General features: G+C 46.2%; 2 protein-coding genes across 2 annotated transcripts in view; both read left to right on the top strand.

The window, feature by feature from the left end:
• Window positions 1-289: 289 nt before the first annotated feature.
• LOC309451822 (poly(U)-specific endoribonuclease-like) overlaps window positions 290-12,746 on the top strand; it is a gene marked incomplete at both ends in the record, with an annotated part of 53,106 nt that continues 40,649 nt past the window's right edge. The window contains 2 exon segments of the mRNA XM_082075912.1: window positions 290-301; window positions 613-724. Of these exon segments, the coding sequence (XP_081932038.1) occupies window positions 290-301; window positions 613-724 (124 nt within the window).
• On the top strand, window positions 4,861-7,767 carry LOC309453036 (lactosylceramide 4-alpha-galactosyltransferase-like; the record flags this gene model as incomplete). The annotated part of the gene is given in 4 exon segments (XM_082076129.1): window positions 4,861-4,973; window positions 6,635-7,133; window positions 7,136-7,485; window positions 7,489-7,767. Coding segments are annotated over 3 exon segments (1,074 nt in total). The 5' UTR covers window positions 4,861-4,973; window positions 6,635-6,688.

Below are 12,746 nucleotides of genomic sequence, written 5' to 3'. Positions count from 1 at the left end.
ATCTTCTCTCCTCTTTCCTTGAGAATGCCCTTTTTGGAAAAGAAGCTTGAAAATCATTGGGAAAATCTTACTGGTAGCACTGATTGAAGTGCCCTTAAACATGGCCAACCAGACGTCTGAAAATTTCAGAGCACCCAGATGCCCCAGTCCAAAGCTGGTGGAGCTGCACAGAACTGTCCCTGCACCTTCCTGGCAGTGGGGTTGTTGCTGGAGCTGTGGTCATGAATTCAGAAAGGGAAAACAAAGGCTGAGCCTCAGGGACCCTACTCAGGAGCAGGGTTGCCTAAGCATGATCACAGAGGTGAGGAGAATCAGACTGGCTAAGCTGTGGAGTAGGGACTCAGGAGAGAAATAGCTGCTGCAGTGCATGGCCTCATAAACTATATGCAGTAGATCTGGGGGTTAGAAATACACAGAGAAAGAAGGTGCCCAGTTCTCTTTTTTATTTATTTGTGTTGGGGTGAGAGGCAGCCTTGGCTCTACATTACTTCTGTTTATCATTTGTGATGTATATAGCATTATGGGTTTGGTTTTCATTATTATTAAGGCAGGTCTTGTCTCCTTTAAGGATATCTTGCTTCTTTCATTGTTTTACTCTGGACTTTCTCCTAGGGAAAACCAGGTGCCACACAGCAAGGTGACAGTGCTGTCCAGTGCAGCGCAGCCAGACACCTGTTTCACTACATAAATGAAGAACGCCTGAGGAGAATAAAAGCTTTTGCAAGTGAGACCCGTTCTTTGGCTAATGGTGGAAATGACTTGAAGATAACCTGTCAGTTTTTATGTGTTTGCCTAAAATGCAACATCATATATAGTTTGGATGTCATGAGGGTCATCAGGCTACATGACATTTGAAGGTAGTTTCCACAACAACCTCAGCTCAGTATAATACCCTTTTGTGCCTTATCCAAAACATGAATTTTTCTGTGGTTCCAGTACAAAGTGAAATGGATGAGACTCTTGATGACCCATTTACCAGTGGCAGATAGGAGTCTGCTGTCTGTTGTACATCCAATGTATGTGAAATACTAGGGGCATGTCAGTACTTTTAATTTTTTTCTACATATCTGTCAACTCTACAGGAAATCCATCATTTCTGCCATGCCTGCTGCTTCACAGAATCACAGAATCACAGGATGTTAGGGATTGGAAGGGACCTCGAAAGCTCATCTAGTCCAATCCCCCTGCCGGAGTAGGAACACCTAGATGAGGTTACACAAGAATGTGTCCAGCTGGGTCTTGAATGCCTCCAGAGTAAGAGACTCCACAACCCCCCTGGGCAGACTGTTCCAGTGCTCTGGCACCCTCGCTGAGAAGAAGTTTCTTCTCATTTAAGTGGAACCTTTTGTGTTCCAGTTTTTATCCATTACCCCTTGTCCTATCATGGGTTGTCACCGAGAAGAGCCTGGCTCCATCCTCGTGACACTCACCCTTTATATATCTGTGAACATTAATGAGGTCACCCCTCAGTCTCCTCCTCTCCAAGCTAAAAAGACCCAGCTCCCTCAGTTTTGACTCATAAGGGAGGTGCTCCACTCCCTTCATTATCTTCGTTGTCCTGCACTGGACTCTCTCCATCAGTTCCCTGTCCTTCTTGAACTGAGGAGCCCAGAACTGGACACAATATTCCAGATGTGGTCTCACCAGGGCAGAGTAGAGGGGAGGGAGAACCTCTCTCGACCTACTAACCACTCCCCTTCTAATGCATCCGAGGATGCCATTGGCCTTCCTGGCCACAAGGGCACAGTGCTGGCTCATGGTCATCCTGCTGTCCACCAGGACCCCCAGGTCCCTTTCGCCTACGCTGCTCTCTAATAGGTCATTCCCCAACTTATACTGGAACCTGGGGTTGTTCCTACCCAGATGCAAGACTCCTCACTTGCCCTTTTTATATTTCATTAAATTTTTCCCTGCCCAGCTCTCCAGCCTGTCCAGGTCTCGCTGTATCGCAGCACAGCCTTCTGGCCTGTCAGCTACTCCTCCCTGCTGCTTGTTCTTGGTCAGCTCTTGGCAGATTTGTCCTGTGTTTATAAAGGACTGTAGGGCTCTGTTTGATCTTTCCTCCTCTAGAAATGTTTTGCAATATCACATGAGCTCATGTGGGTAAGCTCAAGATGTCTACTCAGGAGAGGGTTAGAGCGTGTACATACAGATTTCAATCCTCATATTTATTTAATAAATATAATTCTACTAACTCTATTCCTGCATTCAGTAAGTGTGTTTCAAAACTCCAAAGTCACTTAATTTTATAAAATAGAAGCCTTTTCTCTCTCTTTTCTCTGCTGAGTGCTACCACAATATTGTTAAAGATTTCCATGAGGATCAGAAGAAAGACAAATTTATCCCTGCCAAAACAAAGAATTTGTTTAGCAGCTCACACAGTCATCTCGTAAAGACTCTTTCTGGACAGTATTTACTTAAAAAGGTCCTCTTTTTTCCCCTGCTCATCTCCTCCCTGTTTCTTCTGGCCTCCTCACTCCCTGCTGCCAAATGTGTAGTCCAGGAAGGCTGTGGTGCAAAGCCATGTAAGAGCCCTTCATGAGGGAAAGAGCTGTTACCTGCCTTAATCAAACACGTGTTGGGAATTGAGGTCTGCCTAGGGCTGGCTTGTCCTCAGCAGGAGAGAAGAGGAACAGCAATGCTCTCCACAAGCTCTGTCTGGATATGCCGTTTGGGAAGACCGGCAGATGACTCCAAGTAGGGTGGGAGCGTTGATCTGCTTGAGGGTAGGAAGGCTCTACAGAGCAATCTAGGTAGGCTGGATTGTTGGGCTGAGCGTAGTTATATGAGGTTCAGGAAGGCTAAATGCTGTGTGCTGCACTTGGGTCACAACAACTCCATGCAATGCTACAGGCTTGGGGAAGAGTGGCTGGAAAGATGCCCAGCAGAAAAGGATCTGGGGCTGTTGGTCAACAGCCATCTGAATATGAGCCAGCAAAGTGCCCGGGTGGCCAAAAAGGCCAACAGCATCCTGGCTTTTATCAGGAAGAGCACGGCCAGGAGGACTCGGGAAGTGATTGTCCTCCTGTACTCGGCACTGGTGAGGCCCACCTTGAATACTGTGTTCAGTTTTGGGGCCCTCACTACAAGAAAGACATCGAGGTGCTGGAAGGAGTTCAGAGAAGGGTGATGAATCTGATGAGAGATCTGGAGCACAAGTCTGATGAGGAGCGGCTGAGGGAACTGGGGTTGTTCAGCCTGGAAAAAGGAGGCTGAGGGGAGACTTTATGGCTCTCAACAATTACCCGAAAGGAGGTTGTAGCAAGGTGGGTGACAGATTCTTTTCCCAAGTAGCAAGCAATAGCACAAGAGCAAACAGCCTTCAAGTTGCACCAGGGAGGTTTAGATTGGATATTATGAAAAATGTCTTCATGGCAGGGGTTGTCATGTCCTGGAGTAGGCTGTCCAAGGAAGTGGTTGTCTCACCATCCCTGGAGGTATTTAAAAGATATGTAGATGTGTTGATGACAGACCTGGTTTAGTGATGGACTTGGCAGTACTGGCTTAACAGTTGGACTTGATGATCTTAAAGGTCTTTTCCAACCTAAATGGTTCTATGGTTCTATGAAGATTAATTTCTGCATCTGGCTACAGGTAAGAGGAACACTGGGACATTTCTCAACATTGTAATCCCGCCTTGTGGGGTATGGATGCCACAGCCTCTTGCACATCACCATGTCCTTGGAACACATGTCAGGACTGAATGAGCAGACAGATGATGGATCCTGATGGGATGCATCCCGAAGTGCTGCGGTAGCTGGCTGATGCCATTGTGAGACTGCTCTTTGTTATGCTTAAAAGGTTGTAGTGATCAGGGGAAGTGGAATGAAGCAAAAGTCACTCCTGTCCTTGCTATCTTCAAAAAATGCAAGGAAGAGGAACCAGTGTCCATAGAAGCCTTGTAAGAAATACTGATGAAATGTGGACTAAATAAACACAGTGAGGTGGATTGGAGAGAGGCTGTGGAGTCCCCAGACATGGTCTTGAGCAACCCAGTCTAGGTGCCTCTGCTTTGATCTGGGAGATTGGGCAAATGATCTCCAGAGGCACCATCCAAACTGAACCCTTCTGTGATTATGTAGGGCCTGACCTGATGCCTGGAGAGCTCCGTGGATGAAAAGGCTGGGAAGAGCTTCAGGTGCTTTCCAAAGAGCTTCCCCAGTGTTGGCATCATCTGAGTCTGTCCGTGGTGCTGCAGCGCTTGGAAGGATTTGGGGCGGTGGAAGGGGTTTGGGAAGCTGCAGAGTAATAGGCCTGGCATTTGTTGTAGTCAACTGCACTAAGTTCTAAACTTAGTGGCTGCATGGATAAAGGTGGTATTTATTGATCATGTCAATGTGTCTTCTGTAAAGGAAAGTCAACTACCATTGAGCACAGGGACAAGGGGAACTCAATCATAAAATGAGGAACACCTCATTGAATGAAGTATTTGACATGAGGGAGTATTCCCAAATGGATGACTTTATTAATTGGTCAAAAGAGTGTACGTTCAAAGGAGCCTTCAGGAATGGAGTGCTGGGATGGTAGGAGGCAGCTCTGTGAATCTCTCAGCTCAGTTCTTGTGGCAGCCACCCAAGCAGCATGAGCACTGGGGATTGTTCGCAAAGAGTAGAAGACAAAACAGCAACTGGTTTTCTACCACAGTATAAAGATTAATGTGTAGCAATAATGGGGTTTCAATTTCTTTCTTGTTTGCTTTTTTGTATTTGGTGGTGCATTTCTAATTAGATGGTTTCCTCACAGCACAGCTGCAGGAACCTTATATCAGCAACTGTATGAACAGAAAGTGTGACGTCACATCCACCTTGAACTGCCTGTTTCCTCCAGGTGTTCAGAGTCCATCTCTCACCATTTCTTTTCAGGAAAAGGAATTGCCAGCTCCTAGAGTTATAGGTGCTCTGAGAAACACCAACCTCTTGAAAGTCTTGTCCAGCTGAGCAGTGACTTCTGTGGTGTCTTGAAAGCAGGGACTGGTGAGTAGTATTTGCCATTGCTGTGCAATGGCACTTGCGATTTCGGAGGAAGGTAGAGAGATAGATTTCCTGTGTTTGTTTTGTGAAACAAATGGACTGGCTAATGCAGCATCGAAAATGTCCTCTTATCCGCTACAAAAGCAGCAATGTACTTCTGAATATATAGAAGTGTGCTTGCAGTGGAAGTTCCTCCTCTTACTGAAAATGCACATGTAACATTGCAGCTTGCTCACTGTTAGATCAGAGCTGCACTTTCATGCCGTCTCTTCAGGCAAAGGCTCTGTTCCCTTAAGCCTGGACCTGCTTTCTCCTCTATAGCTTACCAAGCTAAAAATGATTGATGGGATTCAACAGGCTATGATGTGGAGAGAGAGGGAAACAGGTATGCAAAATGCAAAGTGTTTTTTTTCTGTGTCTGTAACACCCACAGCACATGCTGGCATTTCTCTGCAAGAGAAGAAAATGTTCTGGGAAACCAAAGCTGATGATTTGTGTGTTGGCTGCCACTCCTCTGTTCCCGAAGCCCCAGTGCCTCATGGAAAGCGGTGGCTCCGTGCTGTTGCATTTGGAAAACCCTCGGGGCAACTCAAAAGTCATTTTCTGACTACACGGAGAGATTAGTATGTGACCCAGTTGCAGTAACCAGGGATGGGATGAAAAGCAAATGGCATTGTGCCAGCTGGATTTTCTGTCCTGTTCACTGGCTGTTTGGTTAAAGATTAAAGCTTCTTGCTGTTTCCTGAAGCTGTCTGTCCTGGAGCATGGGGAATTAGATTTGGAAATGGAGCGGAGAGAGGCAGGATAAATCTTACAATCATAGAATCATTTTGTTTGGAAAAGATTTTTAAGATCATCGAGTCCGACTGTAATCCCAAAAGTGCCAAGTCCACCACCAAACCATGTCCCTAAGCTTCATATCTATGTGTCTTTTCAATATCTCCAGGGACAGTGACCCAACCAATTCCCTGGGCAGCCTGTTCCAATGCTTTAGAACTCTCTTAGTGACTAAATTTCTCCTAATGTTCTGTCTAAACCTCTCCTGGTGCAAATTGAGCTGTTGCCTCTTGTCCTAAATGCCACAGTCCTCCTTGCTGCTTCTATGCATGCTTTGGCGCACTGATGTTTGGGACCCAGTGGTGGATCCAGGAGATGTTGCTTCTGCTGTCCTTCACTTCAGGGAAGGTAAGGGCAGAAATGCTGATGCTAATGCTGAGAATGTAGCTAAAATTACTTATTTTTTAACTGCTCCCTTGTTACTAATCTCTTCATCTCCACCCCTCCCTTCTGCAGGAGGAAGAGAAGAAGTAAGGGTAGGGTAGGGTGGAGCGAGGACTGCATATCCTTCACCAGGTGATTCAAGTGGCAGAGTTGAGCAAGTGACAGCCAGCATGTCTTTTGTATCCTAGGTTGATAACAGTAGGGTTAGCAAACACTATCTGTCAATGGAGGCAGAAGTGAGGTTCTGCTGTCCTTCACATTAAGGGGAGGAAAGGGTAAAAATGCTGATACTAATGCTGATGCTAATGCAGAATACTGTTTCAGAAATGACGAAAAGGCATACGGTGAAAGAAGACGGGTTATACTCTGCCATGGCACTGTCCCAAGGCTCATGGTCTCCAGCCTTGCCTGTCAGTGTCTTTTTCTTCTTTCCTCCCCTTCAGATCACAACGGTTGTGCTGGGAGAGCAGGTTCTGACAGGAGCGGGACTGCTCAGGATGTCCAACTACCTGCCAAAACTGACCACAGTGCTGCCGAGCCACAGGCCTGGGGCTCTGTTTATCCTCACCATTTCATTTCTGCTTGTTGCCTCTGTCATGTTCTGCCAGAGAACTGGGAAGGACACTGAGGGCCAACTCTACATCTCACCCACAGAAATCAGGTGTGAACAGTTTTTTCCTTCTCCTCCCCACACCATTGCTGGTGGGCCCCCTCCTTCCCCAGGGGATGTGTTTTTTGTGGAGACCTCCAAGCAAATTAATCCAAGTTACCTGTTCACGTGCTCTGTGGAATCAGCAGCCCGGGCACACCCTGGGACACGGGTTGTGGTGCTCATGAAAGGCCTGGCAAAGGGGAATGTCTCATTGCCCAGCCACTGGCCATTCTCATTGCTGAGCTGCGTCCCCAACGTGGAGATCTGGCCCCTGGACTTGGCAGAGCTTTTCTCGGAACGCCTCTGTCAAAGTGGTACTTGCAGGCACAGCACCGTTGGGAGCCTTATTTCTCACCCGTCCTGTCTGATGCCTGCAGAATTACCATCATGTGGAAATGTGGTGGCATCTGCCTGGACACAGACTTCATTGTGCTGAAGAATTTAAAGAACCTCAGCAATGCCCTTGGGCTCCAGACTCATGATGAACTGAATGGGGCCTTTCTGTCCTTCAAACCCAAGCATGAGTTCATGGAACTTTGCATGCACGACTTTGTTGATAACTACAATGGGTGGATCTGGGGGTGCCAGGGCCCAGAACTTGTAACACGTGTCTTCAGGAAGTGGTGTTCCATCAGTAATATCTAAAATGGTATGATCTGCAAAGGAGTGAGTGCTCTGCCCCCTGAGACTTTTTATCCTATTCCATGGCAGGACTGGAAGAAATTATTTGAAGCAATCAGCTCCTTGGAGCTTCACAATCTCCTTAAGAACACCTATGCGGTGCATGTATGGAAGAAGAAGAGCCATGGGACAAGGCTAGAGATCACGTCCCAGGCTTTGCTGGCTCAGCTGTATTCTCAGTTCTGCCCTGCCACATCTGCACAGATGAAGGAGTCTGAAGAGCAGTCTAGGCCTGTGATGTGATGTGTGTGCTGTTAGCTACAGGAAAGTTTTCCAACCTGAAGGAAACTGAGTGCCTTCCACAGAGTTGGTTTCTAGCCCACAGAGTAGGTATTCTGTGTGACAGCTCAGTGATTTTCATTCCATTTCTGATATCTGCCTCAAACTGTACATGTTTCAAATGTGGAACAGAAGTGGATTTTGGTCTCTCTTGCTGTGCTTCGGTAGTCCTTGATGTTGCAGGGAAGGGATCCTCGTTCTATTTATACACGGCGCTGTGGCTGATGTCACCACCATAATTTTGGACTTTCTGTTAATTGCATGCTGTAAACAGCACCAGGTTTGCTGGTGTTGGATGGGGTTCACCTTTCTCAAAGGAGGAAGACGGTCTTTGCACTTGATCTCTCTGGGCTCATTGACAGAACTTTAAAGTAGACATGATGGGGGAGGGAGACAATATCAGGCTCGCCTGTGACAGGCTATGGGAGAAGACACTAAGGTTAGAGAGGTGGGGTGCTAGTGAGGACCCTCAGTCGGTAGCCCTGATATGTGTTGGCCTCACTGAAGCACACTTGAAGTCTTATGGAGATGAGCCAGGGGCTCCTGAAGTAATAGAAGCCAACAGGAAAACACCAGTTAAATACTTCAAAGGAAGTAAAGGTTGTTCCTTTAAGAAGATGACATGGCCAACAGACCAGCTGAAGTGCCTCTACACCAATGCACACTGCATGGGCAACAAACAGGAGGAGCTGAAGGCCACTATGCTGCTAGAAGACGACGACTTAGTGGCCATTACTGAAACTTAGTGGGACGAATCCCACGAGTGGAATGTGGCTCTCAGTGGCCACAGGCTGTTCAGAAGGGACAGGCAAGGAAGGAAGGGTGGAGGGGTTGCCCTCCACATCAAGAGAAAGATAGAGCATGAAGAGCTGTCTCTGAGGAATAGCCACGAGCAGGTTGAATGCTTATGGGTAAGAATCAGAGACCGAGGCAACAAAGGAAACCTTGTCATTGATGTCTACTACAGGACACCCAATCAGGGAGAGACTTTTGATGAAGTATTCTTACTCCATCTACGTGAGGCATTACACTCACAGGCTCTTGTCTTGAATGGCCCTTATGGCTGCTGTAAAAGAGCATGGCAAGCCGTAGGGAATCCAGGAGGCTCCTAGAGTGCATTGAGGATAACTTCCTTTATATGTCAGGTGTCATTCTCAGGTACACTGTTGGGTGTCAGTCTAGAGGTGACTCAAGGCCAGATGACTGCTGCACTTCTTTTTGAGGTAAACAGCTCACTACTGGGCTTCCTTATGGAACCAGCTTCTGAAGATGTGATGACCTTCTATCAAAACAAATCACATCTGATCACCAAAATTACAGGCACAGGCTTGTGAACAGGACTGTGTGGCTCAGAGAGGAGTAGGGGGACAGAGAATAATGGTGCTCTCCATCATGCGGGATGCTCGATCAGCTTAATGTAATCCAGGGAGAAGAAAAACCAGGGAAGGAAACAAATGTTCATAGATATGTTTGAAGCATAGCCTCCAACAGAAATGCAAGAAGTAGCTGTGGACCTAGTACTTTCTGAAAGGGATAGAAGCTGTGAGCAAAGGAGGAAAGATGACTTTGGCATCTTTTTCAATACAGGGAATAACAGTTAGGTCAGTCCAAGGTAACATGCATGTAGGCGGTGCTTGAAGTTTGGGAAACATCTCCGGTTCTGTTCTGTGAACTTGCCCATCCTGTTCTCGGGACTTCAGCTGAGCTGCTGAAGTGAACTATTTTCTTTTTAGAGTTGGCCTGTAAGCTCTTTACAGAAGGAGTTGCTCTTCTTAAGACTCTGGAAAGAATGTGAAGATATGGCTAAAAATAAACAAAAATCCAGCTGTTGCTGGCTTCTGCAATATGTCGTGAGCCAGAACTCTCTGTGAAGTTGAACAGGTGCCTTGTTTGGGCTGCATGACCAGTATTGATAATGAGATGCCACCAGCCACACTTCTGTTTAAGCAGAGCCTGGGGTTTGGGTAAGGACTGAAGATAGCTCCTCTGTCACAGCCTTCTCCACTGAAAGGTCCATGCAAGTACTTGTCCCCAGCAAAATTCTTCCTCCAAATTCCTGTTTAACCCTAGCAACAAACATCTGCTTTGCCTCCCATTTACTAGAATTTTTATTCCTTTTCCTTCTTTCAGACACTGACTCCTATTCAAGCTCAGTTCAAAATTCAAGTCATCTTGTAGATTTCCCATCCCCAGTGAACTCAAAGCACCAAAGAGCCAGAGTGAAAAAGGAGCATCGGTGCCTCCAGCATAGCTGAGGAGTGGCAGCCCAAGTAGTTCCCCTTGTCTGCCCTGCCCTTCTGTAGGAGGCTGTTTTCCCCACTCTCAGTATTGCTGAGTAAGATATTAATATCATATATGTTCTTCATGCTCCTCAGCTACTGCAGCTTCTCCTCTGGTGCATTAGTGTAAACTGGCTGCTTTGGGCTCCTGACTCAGGGATATGAATTCCTTTGGGCAACAAACTCTCAAGGAGTTAAGTGCAGATTGCTGATGTTTTTCAGCACTCTCCTCTTAGGCTGTATGAATTCTGTCCCACAGTTAAACAGACAATTCTGGAGAAAAAGGTTTGCTCAATCATCTGAAAATAAAAAAAAAAAAAAAGGCAGCACAGTTTGCTACTTGCTTTTTCTTTCCATATGGAGTTTAAACCAGCAGTTTCCCAGCCAGCCACAAAGTGCAGTCCAGGGCAGGAAAGGGCACATAAAAGCTTGCTGTTCTGCTTCTAGACTCCTCTGCCACTATTTGATTAACACCTTTTTTTCTTGTATGACTTCTATTCCCTCCCTGCCAACAATAGGACGGGCACCGCCTGCCTCACTTTTGGTCTTCCTGGTTCTTAATCTGCCTCACATCAAGGCTGCCACATCAGAAGACTCTTTGTGACCTTACCACTATATATGTTTGCTCTTCCTGCTAGAGACCATGGAGTTTACCACTGGCAGGAGGGTGCAGTAAGTATCTCCCTCCTGGCCAGACTAGAAGGAGAAGACATAGGAGTTCTCAGTTAGGAGGTTCAGAGTTGGGCTTGACGGTGCCTTGGTTCAGTCTGGGAGAATCACTTGTTAAAATCAGGGCAAATTGCCCAAGAGCCTAATTGAAAGAAATGCCCACTGTGGATAAATTTCTGCACTTCTTTTCCTGAATCATGGTATGTACATGGAAGCCTCCTGAATGAAACACCATCTTCATTTTTATTTCAGTGAATAGAAAACTGCAGGAAGGCTTATTAAAAAGAACTTTGTTAAAATATGCTGTAAAATAACCGTAGGAAAGGCTCAAGTTTCCTTACAGGTTACCTGTATTCTTTAGATATGAACATGAACAGTAGGCTCTATGGTTTTTAAAGCAGTGCTGACCAGCTCTCCTGATGACAAGCTACTATGTACAAGACTGAGTGACATTAGAAGACTCTAGAAGTGACCTGCAGAAATAGCAGCATGTGTCTTTTTTCAACACATGTGTTTCTCTGGATTTCTTTGCAGGAAGGCCTTAAATCATGAACTTTCTAAAGTTTTCAGTGAGATGTGTGATGTGGATGTTAACCACCTTTTGCCTGGGAAAGACTACACAATTGATTTGCAGGCAACCAGCTGCTAAGTCACATGTGGATTTGGGGTAGCATGGTACTGTAGGAAAAGATGTCTGCAAACCCACTGTCTGCAAACCTGCCATCTGCTAGAGAGTTGCCTATGATTGGTCATCTCCACAACTGGCGTAGGCAGGACTTCCTAATGACAAAGAATCACTTAGGAGAGGGAACAGTACAGAGAACACATCAATGGTCCACACTGCCTGGACATTGGTTACCAGTGGAGTCTCCCAGGTCTCTGTCTTGAGTCCTATGACATTTAATATCTTTATCAGTGGCCCAGAAGAGGATCTAGACTGTGACCTTTCCGGTTTTACAGATGTCAGGAAACTGTGGTGATGAAGTTGGTGTGATCAAGTGCAGGGCTTCTGTTCAGCTGGACCTCAGCAGGTGGGAGGAAAAGACTAAGGAAGAAACATCATGAAATTCAACAAGGACAAATGCCACCAGAACGGGATGCCCAGAGAAGCTGTGCAATGTCCCCTCTCAAGGTTTTCAAGACCCAGCAAGATGACACCTGGAGCAATACAGTCTGAGTTCAGTGCTGACCACACTTTGAACAGGATTAGAGATGTCCTGAGCTCCCCTCTACCCAGGATGTTTCTTTGTGAGTACGACCACTTGTGCATATGGCCTGGGGACTTGCCACAAGGAGAAGGGGAGATAGGTCCCAGGTCATTCTTGGGGGAATAAGGGAGGAATCAGAGGAATTGCTGGGTGTCTGCTGGAGAGCATGGAATAGCACCGAGGTGTGGGTGCAGAGGGTGTCAGGGTTGCTGCTACCAGTCCCAGGGAACTGTGAAGGAGGAGTGGGTACCAGATTAAACGAGCAGCCATTTCACTCCTTGCCAGCTCAGCGTAGTGCAAACGTGACTAAATGTATGATAGGTCACAAGTTGCAGCAGGCCACTGAATATCCAGCATCCAATTTTGTACGTACACAAGTGTCCAAATGCCTTATTTCAATGTTTCTTCATATTATAAGATACAATTTTCTGTTGTTGATAAACTTGAAAAAGAGGTACCTAAACTTGTGTGGGGAAAACTTCTCCTGCATGGATTTTTCATTTCTCTCAACAAGGCTGTAGTTACCTGCAGTGATTAGAAACAACACACACCGGGACTCAGACAGAGATTCACACACAGACAGAGATCTTGTTCAGGAAGGAGTGCAAAGCCAGGCAGAGCAGAGAGCTGAGCCAGCTTGAGGCCTTCTTTACTAGTCAGTGGCAATTTATAAGATTTACAGATACGGACCTGGACTAAGATGTTACATAAGACAGAATTCTCAGAAAAGTTATTTGAGCTTACAATTTACTTAACAAATTTTGACCCAAGAGAGCTATAGGGCTTT

The sequence above is a fragment of the Streptopelia decaocto genome (assembly GCF_964273445.1).
Source record: "Streptopelia decaocto genome assembly, chromosome: 1".
Lineage (NCBI taxonomy): Eukaryota > Metazoa > Chordata > Aves > Columbiformes > Columbidae > Streptopelia > Streptopelia decaocto.
Note: the sequence above shows the minus strand (reverse complement) of the source record. Positions and strands in the feature narration are given on the sequence as shown.